This window comes from Artibeus jamaicensis, unplaced genomic scaffold, assembly GCF_021234435.1.
Source record: "Artibeus jamaicensis isolate MK-2021 breed Jamaican fruit bat unplaced genomic scaffold, CSHL_Jam_final contig_3126, whole genome shotgun sequence".
Taxonomy (NCBI): Eukaryota; Metazoa; Chordata; class Mammalia; order Chiroptera; family Phyllostomidae; genus Artibeus; species Artibeus jamaicensis.
Window position 1 is genome coordinate 699,143 of NW_026521723.1, and position 21,202 is coordinate 720,344.

The 21,202-nt window shown below is 41.4% G+C and overlaps 1 protein-coding gene across 2 annotated transcripts in view; it reads left to right on the forward strand.

The window, feature by feature from the left end:
• Positions 1-21,202, forward strand: part of NFKBIZ (NFKB inhibitor zeta) — a 36,191-nt gene that overhangs the window by 7,840 nt on the left and 7,149 nt on the right. The window contains exons 1-3 of one of the 2 annotated variants that reach the window (XM_037142728.2): positions 18,013-18,422; positions 20,500-20,639; positions 21,158-21,188. In XM_037142728.2, the coding sequence (XP_036998623.2) occupies positions 18,137-18,422; positions 20,500-20,639; positions 21,158-21,188 (457 nt within the window). In that variant the 5' untranslated portion in view covers positions 18,013-18,136. Of the gene's footprint in view, positions 1-18,012; positions 18,423-20,499; positions 20,640-21,157; positions 21,189-21,202 lie in introns of those variants that run through there. The other variant, XM_037142729.2, reaches the window with a different exon arrangement.

Here is a 21,202-nt window from a genome sequence, read left to right on the forward strand (position 1 = left end):
ATGGAGGACTAAGACTGTCTGAAGGATGGTACATGCTGATACATCATGGACCTCCTCAGCCCTGCTGTTCTCTGCTGATGTTTTATATATTTTAAACAGCCAATGAAAACAGTTTCGCTTGTTCATCTGTGGTGTTGAACAGTATTCAGAGTAAACATGGGAAAAGGTTCTTTAAAACAGTACTAAGGTCTAAATGTAAGGATGGTGTCGTGTTGCAGCCAGTCCGGGTGTTCTTCGCAGCAGACCAGAGGGGGTAGGGGGGTGGGGGCGGGGCACGGTGTGTGGTGACGAGGTTAAAGGACAGGCTGTCTCCGCCCCGTGCATCACTTAGGCTTGGGTTACCCAGATTTCATGGTTGTTCATTCTGGGGGGGCCTCTCTTACAATGCAAGCCTTTGGGAAAGGTTACCGTGTATGTCTTGATTAACTTAATGAGTTCAATTAACCTATGAATACATTTTGAAATGCCTTCTTGAAGTTTGACTGGATGAGAAGGGCACGGGGACTGCCCTGGTCAGACCGCAGGTGGTGGGGTGACACGCAGCCGCAGGAGCAGCCCTGGGAGTGGGATGTGACGCTTGAAACCCACCTCCGTGCCTCCCCACTCTCCTTCACCCAGCGTTTGTATTTCTGTCCATGGTGTTACCGGGCTGTCAATCTCAAGGCCCTGGAGTTACCTCTGACTCTCTTCTCTTTCTCTGCTCAGGTGTTGCCAGTCCTGTATAGTAAATCCAATATTTCCCTCAACAATTCCCCCCCTCTGTTCCCGTAAGGCACCACTCTAGTTCATTCCTTCATGACCTGTCCCCTTGACTTTTGCAGATCACCTACATACAGCTGCCACTTTATCCTTCCTACAGCATGGTTTGCTCATGCTTTTATTCAGTTCAAAAAGCCCGAATGGTTTCCCATGGCTTCTTACATTAACTCAGCATTCTAAGGTGGCATCAAGGTCAGGTAGGGTTGGGCTTGCAAACTGGACTCCATGATTCTCCTCTTTTATATTCCCTCCAAGTTGGGTTGATGGTCCAAAGAGGCTAAAATGCTTAACAATCAAGTACTAAACAGCACTTTGAAAAATGGATAGTAATTAAAACTGTCATCATTGAGTGCATATTGTGTGCCAGGACTTGTTCTAGGCATATTATGTATTCCACCTCCTTTAGCCCACATTCTTTCTGAATGAGTTCATGCACCCATTCTCTAATACTGAGAAACAGTCTTAAGAGAAGTTTTCTCAGTCTTAGAGAAGTTAATGAAGTTATATTGCTTTTAAATGAGTGGAGCTGGAATTTGAACCTGGATTCATTAGACTTCAAAGCCCTCTACTTTTAAGCAAGGGATAAAGACTATATATGTTACAGGCAAGAAATTTACAATATCTTGGGTAAAAGTTTGGGGTAAGAATTATTGTGCTATTTTCCAGAATTCATGAGGACTTCATATTGAGTAGGAGGTGAAGGTATGATGTGGTATGGCATTAGTTTGCGAGGACTGCCGTATCACATTGCCGCAGGCCGGGTGGCCTAAATAACAGACATTTATTTTTTGACAGCTCTGGAAGGTGGAAGTCCAAGATCAAAGTGCCAGCAGGGTTGGTTTCTCCCGAAGCTTCTCTCCTAGCCTTGCAGATAGCTGCCTTCTTGCATGTCCACACAGGCCTTTTCTCTGCACATGCATCCCTGGTGTCTCTCTTCTAATAAGGACACCAGTCTGCTTGTATTGCAGCACATCCTAATGGTCTCCTCTCAACTTAATTACCTCTTTAAAGGCCCTGTCTACCAATACAATTACATTCTGAGGTACTAAAGGGTAGGACTTTAACATGTGAATTTGGGGGGAGAGACACAATTCAGTGGATAACTGATAGATTTGAGGCAGATAGAGTTGAGAGGATGTGAAAATCAGGCATGGGAATTTAATTTTGATGTAGGGTTCAGCTGTGGTCGAGCAGGGGAAAAGGTGGACATCATGGCTCTCCCACACAAACTTCCAGATGCTCCTAAATGTGCTGGTGTAGAGGGAATGAGGACTAAGGGAAGTAGTAGGAAGCATTTTGGAGAAGGAACAATTAGACCTTTTCTACAGTGGAATAAAGGAGCAAAGAATAAAAGAGTCAAATCTTTAAGTTCTCTAGAAAGTTCTAGAAAAGTGAAGATAGTCTGTCAGTGAGGGTGGAGGAGCAAAGGGAGAATATGGCAAGTTTGGTCTTCAGCCTGTAGAATATACTCTTGGCCATATGGAATTAGAACTTAGAGTCAAGGTCAGAGCTAGAGATAAGGATCCGGAGTCTATACAGACTGGTGGCATAAATGGTAGCAGAATTATTGGATAAAGTAATTTAAAGCAATGGTTCTCCAACAGATGGGTAATAACTCCCTAAAGGATTATTGGAATCACTGGGGAAGTGTTTCCAGGGCCACACAGCACCAGTGAAGATCATACTCGCCAGAGAGCACTTACTGATGGCAGTGTGTCATTCCTCTCAGCTGTGCGGGGGGAGAAAAGGGTTGAAAATCATGGGTCACACGTTCTGAAGGTAAGTGAACGCAGCACATAAAAATGAAGAGATGCCTCTGTTTCTGTCTGTCCTCCACTTTTTGGCAGTATTGCGTTTTGTCCCCCCAGACACTTTTCTAGAATGTTTTTTTGGAACGTTAAAACTGTGTAAGATGCAGGCTGATGGGAAGAGAGACTCTGCAGGGACACAGGACAAGTCTCTGAAATCCAGAATGAGGTTAAGATGTGAAATTTGAGCGTGCTTGCTGGAAACAGAGAAAAATGGAAGGATATCAACAGGAGAAACCTGTTCACGGAATCTCATGGCCAAGTTAGTGCATCTTTAGGAATAGGACATTGTGATAGTTTTCTGACATAAATCTACAATTGTGATTATTTTTGCTGTACTTTTATTATTGACACTGTTACACATGTCCCCATAAAATTATGACTTTAAAAGTACTTTGATGTAGCTCAGTAGATTGAGCTTGGGCCTGCGAACCAGAGTATCGAGGTCCGATTCCCAGTCAGGGCACATGCCTGGGTTGCAGGCCGGTTCCCAGCAGGGGACGCATGAGAGGCAACCATACATTGATATTTCTCTCCCTCTCTCCTTCCCTTCCCCTCTAAAGATAAATTTTTTTAAAAAGTACTTTGGGCTCCTTCTCAACCAGTTTGCACAAACATGATAGTGCTCTGGGGGGAAACGCTGTGCAGACAAAGAGGTGTGACTCTCTCGGGACAGGAACCGGGCCAAGGATAAACTCAGAACCAGGGATAAATCTCTTGGATATATTGAACAAAAACCTGTCTAGGCATGAGGCAGAGAGGAAGAAGCTAGGAGACTTCCTTGGCAAGTGGAATGGGGAAACTGAGACAGATGACTGAGCAAACAGGCCAAGCAATTTATAGCCAGGTAGTAAATCACAAGGGCTTATCTTCTGATATCAAGGGCACTTAGGAGCAACTGGTTTATGCATTCCAGACCGCCCCAGGGCAGACCTGCCTTGGTCCTGGTCTCTCCTCAGTGACATTCTTTGAAGATAAAACTAGCCAGAGAACAACCCTGACCCCTCATTTTGATTAATCAGCATATCGAAGGACACACCCAGAAAGCTGATGAATATTCTATTGGGATCCTCCCCAGAGACCTCCCCTGTTTTAGGAAATAGATAAAAACCCTCAAGATAAAGGAAGCCAGTGAGCAAGCTCACCTTGGAGCACACCTTTGCCCCTCCTTCTCTCAGGCCTGTGCTTTTGCTCTCTTTCTCCTAAACTCTAAGGGTCCCCACAAGACTTGCAGCCAGGACCAGGCTAATGCCTACAACCTGTCTCCATAGTCCCGCTTTCCTGCTTTTTCAGTGAGCTAAAAACAGCCCTGCCTGGGCTCACTTCTGTCACTGTGACTTTCCCTTTCCAGAGAGTCCGTGCAGCCCCACGTGGCTCACACCTTTCCTATAACTTTTCTAGGGAGCCAGAGCAGCTCCGCCTAGGATCTCTCCTGCTGCTTCTTGTGTCTTAAGCCCTCACTTGTTTCACTGTCCCCAGCTTTAGTAAATGTATTCTCAAAACCACCTAGGCTCATGTTGTGAAATATTTCCTGCATGAAATCAAGAACCCACGCACCACAGGCAGCCCGAGGCAGACCTGCTTCTCCTGGCTACACACACACACACACACACACACACACACACACACACACACACACAGTGGAGATTTACTCAGTGATCATCATAATGTATGGGCATGGGAACTAACATTAAGCACCTGAGATATGTCACATACTTTACATGCCTTGTATATTATCTTGTGACTTTAGTGACTTGATTTAGATGCCAGTATCATAGTATTTATGTGTGTAAACTGAGGCTCAGAGGTGAAGGGACTTGCCCAAGTCCCACAGCTGGTAAGTTCCAGAGCCAAGTTTGCAGGCTGCAAAGCCACGACACCAGAGCGTCTATCTATGAGCACTGCTGTTGAGAGTAGGGGCTGGTGAACTTTCTCTGAAATGCACCAAATTATAAACATTTTAGGTTTTATGGACTAAGACAATGTTGGGAACTGCTCTGCCTGGTTTCAGGAATTGTAACTACCCCCCATAGCTAAGCTGAGTGAGCAACCTCCAGAATGTGAGCCACTAAGGAGACAAAGCTTGTCTCTGGTAGCAAATGCTGCCTGTGATTCATCCCCCTGCCCCCAGTGAGTGGTCAGTTAGTCAGAGATGGGTAAGACCCCTCAGAGGGGGGGCAACCTAAGCCAGACATGATCACTTGGGAGGCCTTCATGGAAGGGCTCGGGGTAGGGGGCTGCAACAAAGAGGGAGTGATGGACCTTCGCTCCCTGGTTTTTCTGACAAAGCCCGAGCCCCCATGTCCTCTGGGAGAAGCGCTTCCTGGCTCTAATCCACTTAAGCCTGACAACCTATGATGGGGAAGGCGGTACAGCCCCTTGTCAGCTAGAGTGGGATCCAGGGTGATCAAGCATAAGAAAGAGTTCCTAAAGTCCTGTGAAGCCTGCTTTGCTAAGAGTGCTTTCATTCATATGATAAGGGTCCGAACAGGAAATGAGTAAGGCCATAACGTCTCCCAAAATTTCTGCAACCCCCTTTCCTGACAGATACTGACTCAGACTCTGAAGCCCTCAGATTTCTTTGAAATGTTATCTACTATTTGATCCTTACCACTTGTATTCCTGTGTATTACAACCCAATAAAAGGCGCTGAGAAAGGGGCTCCAGGGCCTATTTCCTCTGGGAGATTGGCCACCTCTCCTCCCCAAGCAGATCATGTCTTGGTAGTGTTACTTTCATCCTTGGTGGACGAGGGAACTTGTGGGCAAATTCGCCCCCACAAGACAAGATGGAGGATATTATGTAGGCACTTAAATAACCATTTAAAATATAACTACTTAAAAATGTAAAAAAATCTTTCTTAGATAAAAGCCTGTGCAATAGGCTGAATTTGGCTTATAGGCTAACTCCTGGCCGAAAGTATTCAGCAAATGTAGGCAAAAGCAATTTGGAGGGAGGGAAGGTGATTGTTTTAACCAATCATTGTCATTAGTATATGAAATTTACAGTCTTTTAGTAAATGAGAGTTGAGATTTCCCCATTGGTTCCAATATTATCCTTTCAATCACAAAATTCTTTTTATACATATACATGTTTGTTGTATTTTGTCTGCTGGTGTGGGTTGTGGTTAGCAAGATTTCATAACCGCTGTTCCATCTTTGCCCATCTTCCAGGCATCAGTCACGCCGGAGAGCATAACACAGCGTAACTCAGTATGTGGGGAACATTCAGTGGCTGTGGTTATTATTAGCCTTATCAGTATATCAAAATATTAGTATACTGTGGGTCTATAATAGTTTATTATTTGGGGGGTAATGGTGTCTGTTCTGAACATAATCTAAGCTAATTTCTCCTTAGCTCTTTCTATCTGGCACATACCACTGGCCTTGTTTGTAGAAATTTAAAATAAATCTTTGTAGACTGTGAAAAAAATACCCTTCCCCCCAAAACCCTCCTAGAGGTCCCAATCCTCAAGTTTAAAAGTCTGAATTAAAAGTTCTAGAAGCAAAATTCTTCTTGATAAAATGCAGCATGTAAGGTATTCATGCTTTTATATAGGGTATAAAATATTCTAATCCCCAATCTAATTTGACGAATTATGTTCTCTATCTCTAAAAAAGGGAAGGGTAAAGGAGATTATGAATATAAAACTTTTAAGAAAAAATAAGTCAACATATAAATCAGTCCAGCCAACATGTTTATTAATAAAAGCAACTATGTACTGAGCATTAACAAGTATAGTATCTTATTTCTACATTAAAAAGGTGTTATGCTCAAATTAACCCACCTTTCAATTAAATTAGGAGTGTCCAGCTTGTGGCCAGCAGGCCGTATGTAGCCCAGAATGGCTGTCAGTATGGTCTAACACAAAATGGTAAATTTATTTAAAGCATTATGAGATATTTTTGTGATTATGTGTTACAATATTTTTAATGTGTGACCCAGACAACTCTTCTTCTTCCAGTGTGGCACAGAGATGCTAAAATTTTGGACACCCCTGGTTGAAATCATTACCTGAAGGAAGGTAGAATAATACTTGGAAGTTTTTTTAGCTTTACACTTTTGCCATGCATGTAAGCCAATGTCTAGCACAAAGGAAGAGTGAAAGATTTTTCTTTCAAAAATATTCTTTTGCACCCTGGCTGGTATGGCTCAGTGGACTGAATGCCAACCTGCGAACCAAAGGTTTGCAGGTTTGATTCCCAGTTGGGCCACATGTCTGGGTTTTGGGCCAGGTCCCCAGTGGGGGCCATGTGAGAGGCAACCTCACATTGATGTTTCTCTCCCTCTCTTTCTCCCTCCCTTCCCTTCCCTCTAAAAATAAATAAATCTTTAAAATAAATCTTTTTTGCTTAATTACCTCACATCCCCAAATTTAACTATGAAATATTCAGTCCTTTGGACTTAATTTATTGCCTTTAATTTTTTTTCTCCTTAAAAGATAAATATTCCCATGAAAGGTAACAAAGTTATTTATTTACACTCCAGTGTGAATCAGCTTATCAGAGTATTCTTTCTGAAAGCTGAGCTAACTTTCCAGAGGGCGGGAGTTTTTTATTGAGGGATCCGCAGGGAAGAAAAATTTTGGACTATGTTTTAATGTCTAGAATCTGCATATTTGTGTGGGAAAGAGGGAAGAAAAAAGATAATGGAGTAGGAAAAAGGGAGGAAACGAGGAGTTGAGAGAAGATATTTTTCTTTTTTCACCATTCTGTTTAATGCAGTTCAGGTTTAGTATCCTTTAAAGGAGGTGAGAGTTGACAATATTCCCCTATTCAGTATTTATGATGATGGTTTCACTCATATATATATATATATATATATATATATATATATATATATATGGAAATGAAATCTTTCGATTGTCAACAGGATAGAGAAAGCAGAAGCAACCACAGAATGCGTAATGCTCTGCCCTTTGGACAAGTATCACCTACCTCATTTATATTTCTCTCTGTGTATTTTGTGGATAAAGTTCAACATTACGTAGAAATCGGGACACACCCTCATGAGCTAAGAACAATTTAAGGGTAAATTTTAGGGAAGTGCATGAGCTTCATGTGGATGTTTTGTGCGAATTTTGATCATTACTTAGAGAGGACACGGTGGACAGCCCTGCAGACCGACATTGAACTTTACTCTATCCCATCATTTGATTGGGTACGAATCATATACACATTTTTAATATGTGAATATTTTCTCATATCCAGTGGAAAAAACTCCTTTCTCTATAAATGAAGTGTTAAAGAGGAAGACAAATTTGTATTATTTTCTGATTCACAGACTTTGATTTCAGTCTGCTGCCGGGCTGTAAGGTGTGCTGGGCTACTGTGGTGCCGCCGTGATTCAGCCTTTTTTCAAAGGGCATTTAATTGATCAGGTTGTTTAGCTGTGTGACCTAGCCTTGTACAATTCGAGGAGCCTCTTCCACCCATCCATCAGAAGACGGCCATGTGTACCTACTAGAAAGCAGTGAGGCTACTCACCTAATGGACAACTCACCGGCACATCATAGCTGCTAAAAAAACATTTGTGCGGTAAAGTGGTGCATTTACCTCTATGTAGATATTTTCAGCAAGAGAAAGCTCCAGAGAGATGTTTCTAGGGACACACCAGCATTCACGTTGCCTTGACACAACCAGTCCATAATATGCAAGGTTGTACATACTGTACATACTGTACTTAGCAGTGTTTCAAGTTCATCCTGTCATCACTGAGGAAAGTGTTCCAAGATGTGGAAACCCTTTGCTAATTCATCTATATGATGATTAGGTTACTAGACAGGTATATTTGCTTGCTGCTTTGAGAAATTTCCTCAACAGAAATACAAGGGTAGACTGTGCTTTGATATCAGATGTTAATGATTTGCTGTAAAAAGGACCTATTTCCAAAGACAATGTTTCGGACTTCCCAAGTTAAAACGCATAAAATAATGTGTCATGCACTTGTAACAAAGCAGGTTATAGATCTTACTAGCTACATCTGTTTGTGTCAAAGCCTGGGAAACCAGATGTGTATACGTATTCTTGGGAGGTGTGTTAGCCCTCAGAGTACTGAGTATACAAGGTCTCTCCAGAAGGTATCCAGCCATGGAATATGAAGAAAACATATTTATTGAAGAAGATACAAGATACAAGAAACCTTGTACATAGGACCAAGGACACCTCAGTCCCCTTCAAAGTAGGCACCTTGGGACCTCACACAGTCTCCCAATCACCATGAGCTGCCCTGTTGCATTTTCTGAATCTCATCGACAGTCTGAAATCTCTTCCCTTTCAAAGATGATTTTAGTTTTGGGAAAAGCCAGAAGTCACAGGGCACCAAGCATGGGCTGTAGGGGGCTGAGTCACCTGGGTGATGTGAAGTTTCACTAAAAAATTCTGCACGTTGTTGTGATAAAAGTGCCAATCACCTGCTGCCTATAGCTGCATCCTTCTGAATCATCCAAATAGTTTCTGCAGAGGAATGCTGAAGTTTAATGCAAAATGTGATGCAGATTCATTGCTCTACTCGTTTAGTCATTTTTAATTGAGACAGCCACACAGTGCACACGCTCACTCAATGGTGTCTACTGCCCCCACTGACTAGTACAGTGAAGTCATCATCATGCACGTGCATTCCAGTCCACTCTCCTTGGCTGACAGGTTACCTTGATGTCTTGATATTACATGGACTGTTCTCATTATGTTAACCATGGCTGGACTTTTTCCGGACAGGCCTCAAATGTATTTCAGTAATAGTAATAGGATCCGAGTATGACCAGAATGATCAGACCTCTAGATATAAGCTTTACAAAGCAGGGCTTTTTGTCTGGTATACTGCTATGTCCTAGTGCCTAGAAAAACAGGCGCTAGGACACAGACTGGCGATGGCAGTCTGGAGGGTGGTTTTAGGTGGGCAAGGCTGGATGGGCGATCATTTGGCCAGGTGAGAGATAAAAGCCTGACTTGGACAGTTCAAGATGGAGAGGAGAGGAAGGTTCCAGAACCTGTGTTAAACAGTTATCAGTCCCATCTGGAATTATTACTTTGAATGATGTATCATATACATTCTAGCAGTAACATTTAAAAAATTTTTACTAGTGTATTTGTAAAACTATATTTTCCAAACTGGAAAAAATTATTGAGAACAGTATTGTTTTACATTTTTTGCAAATCTCTGAATGCCTAGCTTTATGGAAGACACATATTCATCTGTTTCTGCATTTAGTTTATTGCAGTATGTTGTTTTGGTTGAAACATATGAAGACAATTTGGCATTATACAGATGTGTAGTTGAAAAAGGAAGAAATATTTTAATATTGTTTTCAGATAGTTGTGAATATTATTCTTTTATATGCCAAAATAAGTGGTAGTTCCTTAAGGATAAAAGCAATGTGGAATCTGAAGTCATATCAATGATTTTTTTTTACTCTGACATAGTAATATCCATTGCACCTTGAATGCAATGTGTGATTTTGTAACATTTTGCATTATTCATATAGAAAATATCATTTAATTGAGTTATACACATTTTCTTTTTTAAAAGAAATTTATTTCTTTTTTAAATTCAATTTATTGAATTTACTGGAGTGACACTGGTTAATACGATTACATAGAACTCAAGTGTATAATTCTATAATGCATCATCTATATATTGTATTGTGTGCTCACCACCCAAAGGAAGCCTCCTTCCATCACCATTTGTACCCCCTTGACCCTCCTCTTCTACCTGCCCCATCCCTCTTTCCCTCTGGTAATCACCATACTATTGTCTGTGTCTGTGAGAGGTTTTTTTTTTTTCCTTTTTTGCTTGACATCTATCTCTTCACCTTCTTCATCCAGTCCTGCAACCCCATTCCTCTCTGACAGCTGCCAATCTGTCTTACCTATCTATGAATCTGTTTATGTTTTGTATGTTTGTTTATTTTGTTCATTAGATTCCACTATGAGAGAGATCATATGGTATTTGTCTCTTTCTGACTGGCTTATTTCACTTAGCATAATGCTCTCCAGGTCCATCTATGTGCTCCCAGAATGTAAGATTTCCGTCATCGTCATCTTCTTTTTACGGCTAAGTAGTATCCCATTCTGTAAATGTACCACAGCTTTTATATATACTCACCTACTGATGGGTAATTGAGCTACTTCTAAGTCTTGGCTATTGTAAATAATGTTGCAGTTCTTATATACTTTCAAATTAGTCTTTCAGGTTTCTTCTAATAAATCCCCAGAAGGGGAATTTCTGTGTATTAAGGCAGTTCCATTTTTTAATTTTTTAAAGATGTTATTTTTTTATTTTAGAGAGATGGGGAAGGGAGGGAGAAAGAGAGGGAGTGAAACATCAATGTGTGGTTGCCTCTAGCACACCCCATACTGGGGATCTGGCCTGCAACTCAGGCATGTGCCCTGACTGGGAATCAAACCGGTGATGCTTTGGTTCACAGGCCTGCACTCAATCCACTGAGCTATACCAGCCAGGGCCCCATTTTTAATTTTTTGAGGAAATTTCATACTGTTTTGTATAGTGGATGCACCAGTCTGCATTCCCACCAACAGTGCATGAGAGTTTCCTTTCCTCCACATCCTTGCCATCACTTGTTTGTTGATTTATTGATGATGGCCATTCTGACAGGTGTGAGGTGGTGCATCACTGTGGTTTTAATTTTTCTTTCTTTGATGATTAGTGACATTGAGAATTTTTTCCTACATCTATGAACCATCTGTATGTCCTCTTTGGAGAAGTGTCTATTAAGGTCCTTTGCCCACATCTAAATTGGATTGTTGTTTTTTGGGGGGAGAGATGTTAAGTTCTATAAGTTGTTTATAAATTATGGATATTAACTTCTTATCAGATGTATTATTGGGAAATATGTTCTCCCATTCAGTAGGTTGTCTTTTTATTTTGTTGATGGTATCCTTTGCTGTGAAAAAACATTTTTAATTTGATATAGTTTCATTTGTTTATATTTTCTTTTCTTTCCCCTGAGGAGATATATTAGAAAAAAATGTCACTGTGAGAAATGTCTGAGATTTTACTACCTATGTATTTTTATAGATTTTTTTTATGGCTTCAAGTCATACATTCAAGTCTTTAATCCATTTTGAGTTTGTTCTTGTGTATGGTGTAAAAAGTTGATCTAGTTTCACTTTTTGTGCGTATGTGTATCTGTCCAATTTTCCTAACACCATTTATTGAATATACTGCCTTTACCCTATTGTATGTTCTTACTTTCTTTGTCAAATATTAATAGACTATAAAGGCATGGGTTTATTTCCAGGCTCTTTATTCTGTTCCCCTGATTTATATGTCTGTTTTTTATGCCAGTACCATGTTGTTTTGATTATTAAAGCCTCATGATATTGTTAGATATCAGGTAGTGTGTTTCCTCCAACTTTGTTCTTCTTTCTCAAGATTATTGTGACAATTCAGGATCTTTTGTGGTTCCATATACATTTTGGAATATTTCTCCTAGTTCTGTGAAATATGCACCATTGGTATCTTGATAGGAATCACATTGAATCTATAGATTTCTTTGGGTAGTATGGACATTTTAATGCTATTAGTTCTTCCAATCCATGAATATAGTATGTGCTTCCACTTATTTGTATCTTCTTCAGTTTCTTTCTTCAGTGTCTTATGATTTTCTAAATACAATTTTTTTATATCATTGGTTAAACTTTATTACTAGGTATTTTATTTATTTTGGGGTGCAATTGTAAATGGGATTGTTTTCTTAGTTTCTCTTTCTGATAATTCAATTCATTATTGGTTTATAACAGTTCAACCAATTTCTGAATATAATTTTGTATCCTGCTGCTTTACTGAATTCATTTATCAATTCTAATAGTTTTTTGGTGGAATTTTTAATATCATTTCATCTATACATACTGACAGTTTTATTTTTTTAAATTTCCAACCTGGATACCTTTTAATTCTTCTTCTTGTCTGATTGCTGTGGCAGGGACTTCCAATACTGTGTTGAATAAAAGTGGGGAAAGTAAACATCCTTGTTTTATTCCTGATCTTAAGGAAAATGCTTTTAGCTTTTTCCAGTTGAGAATGATGTTAGCTGTGGGTTTGTCACATGTGGCCTTTGTTATGTTGAGGTATGTTTCCTCTATTCCCATTTTGCTAAGAGTTTTTTTTTAAATCATAAATGGATGTTGGATTTTATAAAATGCTTTTTCTGCATCCATGATACTATGATTTTTATCCTTCACTTTATTTATGTGGAGTAACACATTTATTGATCTGTGAATATTGAACTGATCTTTCATCCCAGGAATGAATCCCACTCAATCATGTTGCATTATCTTTTTTTATCTAAGGGAAGGGAAAAGAGGAAAAAACCAAGCCTCATCCCCTCCCAGACATTATCTTTTTAATATACTGCTTGATCTGGTTTGCTGATATTTTGTTGAGGATTTCAGTAGCTATGTTCATCAGGGATATTGGCCTATAATTTTCTTTCTTTGTAATGTCCTTAACTAGTTTTGGAATTAGGATAACGCTGGCTTTGTAAAATGAGCTGGGAGTCTTCCCTCCTCTTGAATTCTTGAATTGTTTGAGAAGTGTTAGTTCTTGGAATGTTTGTTAAAATTCACTTATGAAACCATTGGGTTCAGGACTTTTGTTTTTTAGAAATTTTTTATTGCTTCTTCAATTTCACTAATTGTGATCTGTTTATTCAGTTTACCTGATTATTCCTGACTTAGTTTTATAAGACTGTATGTTTTTAGGAATTTATCCATTTCCTTCAGATTGTTCAATTTGTTCTTATGTAAATGTTCATGATATTTTCTTAGAAGCATTTGTATTTCTTTGATGTCAGTTGTTACTTCTCTTTATTTCTGATTTTATTTATTTTGGGTCTTTTCTTTTTTCCTCTTGATTTCATTGATTTGTTTGGTATTTTATAAGACTCTATTTCGTTTATTTCTGCTTTGATCTTTATTATTTTCTTTCTTCTACTTTGGGTTTTCTTTGTTGTTCTTTTTCAAGATTCCTTAAGTTTCAAGTTGGCTTGCTTACTTGAGATTTTTCTTGTTTCTTGAGAAAGGCTTGTAATTCTGTGAACTTCCCTTTTAAGAACTGCTTTTCCTTTGTCCCATAGATTTTGGGTTGTTGTGTTCTCATTTTCATTTGTTTCATGGAATCTTTTAATTTCTTCCTTGATCTCATTGTTGACCCATTCATTGTGTAGTAACATGTAATTTAGCCTCCATGCGTTGGTGTGTTTTTCCATTTTTCCTTATGATGATTTCTAGTTTCATACCATGATGGTCAGAAGACTGAAATTATATCAAGAAGCTTCTGACCACACAAAAAGCTCATTACATCTACACTTTTAAATTTTAGTACCTTTTATAACCCTGGCTGGTGTTCCTCAGTGGATTGAGTGCCCAGCTGTGAACCAAAAGGTCACTGGTTCGATTCCCAGTCGGGGCACACGCCTGGGCTGCAGGCCCCGTCCCCAGTTGGTTCTCTCCCTCTCTTTCTCCTTCCCTTCCCCTGTCTCTAAAAATAAATAAAATCTTTAAAAAGTTTAGTACCTTTTACTTAACTGGCACAATATTATAATGAATTCAGCAATATCCACTGTGTAAGACACAAGGTAAATGATTAATGTCTATAAAGCCACGGCAATGCTAGCATCATCATGTTTTTAGTCCTTACTTAACAGTTTCTCCCAATTACTTGGAAACAGATTTCTCCGTTTCCTGAGTCAGGAAATTCTGACATATCATTTCATCTTTTTCTGTATCATTAGATGTAGCAGGTGCATCTGAACCATGAGGAAAATGAATCTTCTAATCTCCCTTTAAAAAAAAACACACAACCTAATGAATTGTTTTTTTCTGGAATTTTCTCCTTATTTATTTTTCCATTACAGTTACATTCAGTATTATCTTGTATTGGTTTCAAGCGTACAACAAAGTTGTTAATCGTCAACGTCACACAGTGGTTCCCCTGTTATTTCAAGAACTCACCTGGCACCATACATTGTCATTACAATATTACCGACTGTATCCCTGTGCTGCACTTGACATCTCCATGACTATTTGGCGACTTCCAATCCGTATAACCTCCCTTTTTAAAGCAAAAGATCGGTCTCCAGAATCAGACAGATGAGGATTTTAACCTCTTCCCCACCTGTGATGAACGGTGTGACTGTGGGCAATTTCTTAAGGCCTCATTTTTTGAATACAATTTTTGTGGTTAGGAATCTGGGAGTGGTTTTGGGGAGGGGGAGTTCTAGCTTCTAGCTCAGGGTTGCTCATGAGACTACAGTCAAGATGTTGGTCAGTGGTGCAGTCATCTAAAGGGCTAATGTGTCCCTGGAAGGTCCACTTTCCAAATGGTTCACTTACATGTTTGGCCAGTTGCTGCTGGCCATTTGCTTTAGTGGACTTTTCCAGTGTCCTCATAACATGATGGCTGTCTTCTACTTGAGTGAATGTTCAACCATATTTGATTAGAACAATGGTGGTGGCGTATCATTCAAGCAAATAAGACAAATTGATTATGTATTTCAACATTTAAATGAAGCAGAATATTTTTAAATTTTCCTTTTGAAGTGAAGTTAACAATAATTCTTGACTGTGTCTGGGAGGGTTTCTGGGCTTTGGGGGTTGTGGTCTTCTCAAATAGTATGACTGCTTTAGCATTTCACAGAAAGCTTTGAATGTTTACTTTGAGACATCAGTCTTTCACTGATCATATTTATCTACATAAAGTTCTCCAGAGGCTTTAATTTTGAGGTTTGAATTTTTATATACCAAGTGAAACAGAAAATAATTTTAAGGGGAGCATTTTGTAAAAAGAATAAATAGTTGCCATGGATTATATCCATGAATTTTTTGGAATGGCCATTTAAGGCCATTATTTTATATACTTAAAATATATTAGTGGGGATGTTGTGAGCGAGGCAGCATCCCTGAAAGAAGTCACTCACACAACGCGAGATTTATTACGGGAGATGAGCCAATAAGCCAGGAGAGTCACATGCAGGTTACACACAGAGAGGGGGAGCTTACACAATAGAAGCAAGCAGAGTGTGTGTGGGGCCATGAAGTCCTCGTCACTGGCCCAGATCACAGGTAGAGAGATGGGCATTGTCTCAAGCCATATGGCCAAAGTGGTGGCAGGGTCCAGTGGAATGGAAGTCTGGCAGGACTCCAAGGGTGACCCATGGTACAGCCAAGCTCCAGTATTCGGTGCTGGGGCTCTGAGTTATTGCCAGCCAGTAGTGGAGGTCCCACTTGTACTGGTAACCAGATGGAGTCCTTATCCAGGTGTCCAGACTTGTGGTTTTGGGCATTGCTGTTACACCCCATTAACGCAGTCCTCACATAACACTTGACATAACTGTCATGGCTGACAGCGACTCCATATTAGATTGTTAAAGATGTCCAGAAAGTTCACTCTGCTCTTCCTGTAAATGGAGGAGGAAATAAAATCCAAATAGATTGTATTGAAAAAGCCCAACATGTTCTTTGGAGCATCTTTTAAGCGATGTTGGTTTCTTAGGAATTGTAATAACTGGAACTTTTTATTTTCTGCAGATATATCAAGCAAGTTGTTTCATTATTTATTTTCTTAATAAGTTACCAAAATCCAAAAATTGGGAGGGAGAGGCAGCAATAAGTTTTTGGAGCAATACAACACTTTGTGAGAAACAAGGAAATACTTTGGAACCCCAACCAGGGTCTTATACCAGTGTTAATACTGAGTAAACTCATGCTCAACTGTCTCCCTCCCTTCTCCTCTTTCCTCTTGGAACCCTAGCATTCTGCTTTTTCTAATGTCCTTGTGATCTGAAGCTGGCATCCTCGTTTATCTGTCATCCCGCCCACACCAGAGCCTGACTAGGGACCCCTTCAGGACTCCCTGCCTCCACCCGGGCCAGACCTCTGGATTTTGCCCTCGCAGTGCTGCCCAGCCCTGCTTTCTTTTCATTTCTTTCCTCTTTCCTACTGCCTTTTCCCCAGCGTCAGGTCCTTTCCCTCCTGGGCTACTGCTGTGGCTCCTGATGGTCTCTGGGCCCCCCCATGTTGCACCCTCTAAGCTGCTTCCAGATTTTGTCTGCCTCCAAGTCTTTCACGTTCACTCAGTTTATTAAATGAAGATCCAGTGTCTCAGCCTGCCACTGGAGTGCCCCACCCAAAGGCACCAAGCTACCTTTTCCATTTAATATTATCACCTTCCCTTTGCCTATCCTAAAAGGGACTCAGCTTTTATCTGACTTCTCTTCTTTCTTAGTTCTTCACTTATGCTGTAAATGCTGTGGGTTGAAATCCCACCCATCCTTTAGTGCCTGTCTCAACTGCCATCTCTTTTGCAAAGATTTTCCCATGGCCTCTTCTCCTCCACAAGACTTCTTGTCTTTCTTTTTAGGACACTAACTGAACTTTGTATCCCTCATGATATTCAATCATAATCAGTTTCTTTTAATATACCATGCAAGTACTTACCTTATTATTCCTGCAAGATTATAATATACTTGAAAGGCAGATACAATCATTCATTCTCCTGTCAACTCCTAGGCATGGGTTTTGACAACAGGACTTAAATAAAAATTTGTATAAATCTCTTTTTAAAAGTATTTAAAACAGGAAACAGCGAAATTTGTGTTTATTAGACACAATGTAAAGTCATACAGAATCAAGAAATTACATATATAAATATAGACACTTAAGTATATGTGTATTTATCATTTTGCTAAAATGCCTTTGTTCCAGTATTGAAGGATACATGGGTGTAGGGCACTACTTTTTATTCCCGGACTGCCCCCACCCCCAGCCGCCACCAACAAAAATATTAGCTTTTTCCCTGATTACAATTTTAAGACAGAAAACGGGCTTTAAATTATGTTTAGCTTGGGACTCTGAAAAGAAACGCTGTGAAACGTTTCCTAAAAGGAGACAAGTTGCTTTGAGGTGCTGGAGAAGACTCGCCCTTAAGAACCCCTCTAGAGATGTCTTAAATCTGGCGGGCGAGGAGCTTTGGCAGCGGGGTGTGGGGCGCGCTCAGTCCCGGACTTCCGACTCCGCCAAACCCGGTCCCGTTCGCCTCCCAGCCTCCCGCTGCAGCCCAAGGCCTCAGTCGCACACAGTCTCCTCCAGGTCGGGGCCTGGCCAGAGGGCGTGGGGGGCGGGGCTGGCCTAGCAGTTCCGACGGTGGGGGCGGGGGTTCAGGGTCCCGGAGGCGGGAAGCTGCTCTTGGTTGGGGTTTCTAGTTGAAGTGCAAGAAAACAACCGGTCCATCCAGGCGGAGCCGTGCGGGCGGGGCGAGGGCGGAGGGCACATTGCTTCATCCTGTACATTTTACTGGAAACCGAGCGCATCCGGAGGAGGGTCTGGACGCCCAGACACCACCGCCAATCACCAGGCCGGGTTTGGGGGAGGTTGGCGCTTTCTCCCCGCCCCTGGCCCCCGAAGGCGGGTTATAAAGCTGGGCCGACGAGGGCCGCGCCCGTGCCCGCGCCGTCCTCCCTCCGGTAGGTCTCGGTCCCATCACAGCCACAGCCTCAGCCGGGGGCAGCGCGCGCAGGTTTCTGGGGGTCCCCGAGCGCCGCGTCTGGGAGCATGATCGTGGACAAGCTGCTGGACGACAGCCGTGGCGGAGAGGGGCTGCTGGACGCTGCTGGGGACGGCGGCCTCATGACCAGCCCGCTCAACTTGGCCTACTTCTACGGCGCGTCGCCGCCTGCCGCGGCCCCGGGCGCCTGCGACGCCAGCTGTTCCGCGTCGGGGCCCTCGGCGCCCGGATCGCCGGGTTCTGACTCGTCCGACTTCTCCGTCTCGTCAGCGTCCTCCTGCGGGGCGGTGGAAACCCGGCCGAGAGGCGGCGCCCGAGCCGAGCGGCTGCAAGGTACCCACCGGCCCGGGTCCGGGCGGCCCCAGCACCCAGTCCACCCCCAGCCCACACACCTCCAGGAGGGGAGAGTCTAGATACGAAGTGCCTCGACCGGGTGCTAGGTGGCTTCTGCGTTTTTCGTAGCAGCAGTACATGATCACACGAGCCAATTGTTAGGCGACTACTGCATGTTTTAGCCCGTGCTGGGGTTTTGATATAACTCGATGCCTTTTGACCGTCTGTGAAGTCCGGGTGCCGTCCAGCTGGCTTCGGAGCTTGGAACGCCTCTCGGAACCAAGAGCTCTGTCCTCGAGTGGGGTGGGGGTGGGAGGACGAGCCACGTTGGATTTTCCTCCCCTCTTCCTTTTTATTAAGTAGCTTTATTAAGCTGTAATTCACATACTATGGTGAGGTTTGGGATCTGACGTAAATGTAGGTTTTTTTTTCTTGTGGCTTTTTGTGTGCGTGAAAAGGTTTGAGCACTCTGTTTAAGGTCATGACTTATTTCTTCCTAAGTATTTGTGGAAATTTTAAGTAAAAGGACTTAATGTTAAAGGAAAAAACTCGATATTATCAAGACAGGTGAAGCTGGACTGGAAACCGACTGAGCTGCCCACTCAGGGCCAATTAGTTTCTTTTCTTAATGAACTGAGTTGCGTAATCTGGAGGAAAACAGGATACCACTGTGGGTACACTGCGGAACTCTAGATAACCTCAGCTGTTGGGGGGTATAATCAGCATGGTTTAAAGAAAGTTCTCTTTTAGGTGTTCTCCACTGTTAGTCAGTGCTGTTTCGGTTGTATTTTATTTTAAAAAGTGGTTTCCATTTTCATTTAAAGAAGTGATTTAAACCACTTGTTTGTATAAGGTGCTCTCTGTGTGTTGTCAGTAAAAGCAAAAATGTGTGTGTGTGTGTGTGTGTGTGTGTGTGTGTGTGTGTGTGTGTGTAGAACCTTTTCCCTGTGTTTGGGTTTCATCTGGTTGAAACTGTTGGCTAATTCCTTGACTTACGGCACAACCACAGGGGATTTCTGAAACTGATTTTTTCTTCCTGTGATGTTGAATTACTAACTCCTGTCATTCCAGAGAAATGTTGTGTTAGATTCTGGCAAGATATTCCTAAACTTCAACATGAAATGGGCTAGTCATTTCATCTGCTCCATCATTAAATTGTTTCTTTCATATATTTATGATATGTATGTTCAACTTATGCATTGTTTTCTTGTCCCATCTTTTCCCTTTTTCCTCCACTTTCTGTGAAGTGGCAGAATTATTCATTTCCTGACTGCTTGCAGGTTTACTTTGTGTTTATCTCATCCCAAGAGGTTGTGGCACAGTAATGGTCAGAAGTGGAATGCTCTATCAGACTACATTTTAAAGTGTGTTTTAAAGTTTAAATGTGAAATCAGATTACGGATTTCCTTTTTACTTAGAAGGCCTCTGTGAGCAGTTTCAAAAACAGTCTGAGGGAAAATCCTGCATGTGTGTGCACAAGTGTGTTTTAGCTCAGTGAATTTGAGCAGTTTTCTTGGCATAGCTGATTGAACTGAGCAAAATAAGAACCAAATCTAAGACATTGTTCATTGTTAGGCTTTGCTACGTTAAGATCTTTGGAGGAAGTTTGTTTTGTGCTTTCTTACTTGAGTAGATTAACAGACTTAAATTTTTATGTGGATACAAAGTCTGGTTTGAAAACTTAAAAATTCAGCATTTATCCCTTGCTTCCCCAAAGTTTTTCATAAGTCAAGAATAATTGTAGGTCTGTGAGTGTTAGGGTGGCAAATCTGTGATACTGTCTTATAGGTTAATAGAGCTAAGACAGCCTTGATTTGAGTTTTTCTATTGACTCTGAACACCTGAAAGTACATTTGTAGGAGCTTTCATTCTTTAAGGTGCCTGATCAGGAAAGGTGTCAGGCAGCGTCAGACCTTAAGTAGGGCTGATGTGTAGACCACTGACCAGAATGAATTGGAAAGGCATGGCATTCTGGCGATTGGGGGCTTCATACATTAGGTAGTTATGCTTTGAAGTTACTAAGGTTTGTGCCTGTGAAGAGATTTAATTGGGCTATGTTCTGTTTTCTTTTGAACAGTTGAGCCCCATATGGGGGTTGGAAGGCAGCAGAGAGGACCCTTTCAAGGTGTTCGAGTGAAGAACTCAGTGAAGGAACTCCTGCTGCACATCCGAAGTCACAAACAGAAGGCTGCCAGCCAAGCCACGGATGATTTTAAGGTGGCAACTATTTTTTGTTTTGGGACGGGGTCAGGAAGGCTAGTCTGTTGGGGTTATTCTTCTTTGTTCACCTAAGTCCAGTAAGAGTTTTGTGGACCACAAAGTCCATAGGACAGAGAACATATGTGCCTTGCTGTCTGTCGTGTTCCTATCACTTAGCCTAGTGCCAGGCACTTGGTAAGTCACAAGAGAAATTGAATGAGTGACCAAATGAAGGCAAATTAGGAGGCAAGGAAACAAATGGAGTTCAACTGAAATGGAACATTTGGACTAGAAAGGGAAAACTCAAATGGCCATATTTTTTTATCTTAATGTAGTTGAACTAAGGTGAAAGTGCAAACAAGGGAACTTGCAAGATAGAATGAGAATTAAGATAGAACATAAATACCAAGAGACTACCTATATCAAAGCTTTATGGTAAGCTGTAAAGAGTGGTAGAGATAAGTATGCTGATTGCTGTATGTTAAGCAGGAAGCCATTTAATATTGCGCTAAATTGGAAACCTTTTTTCCTTATAGACCCAAGGTGTGAACAGAGAGCAATTCACAGGTAAGAGTTACTTC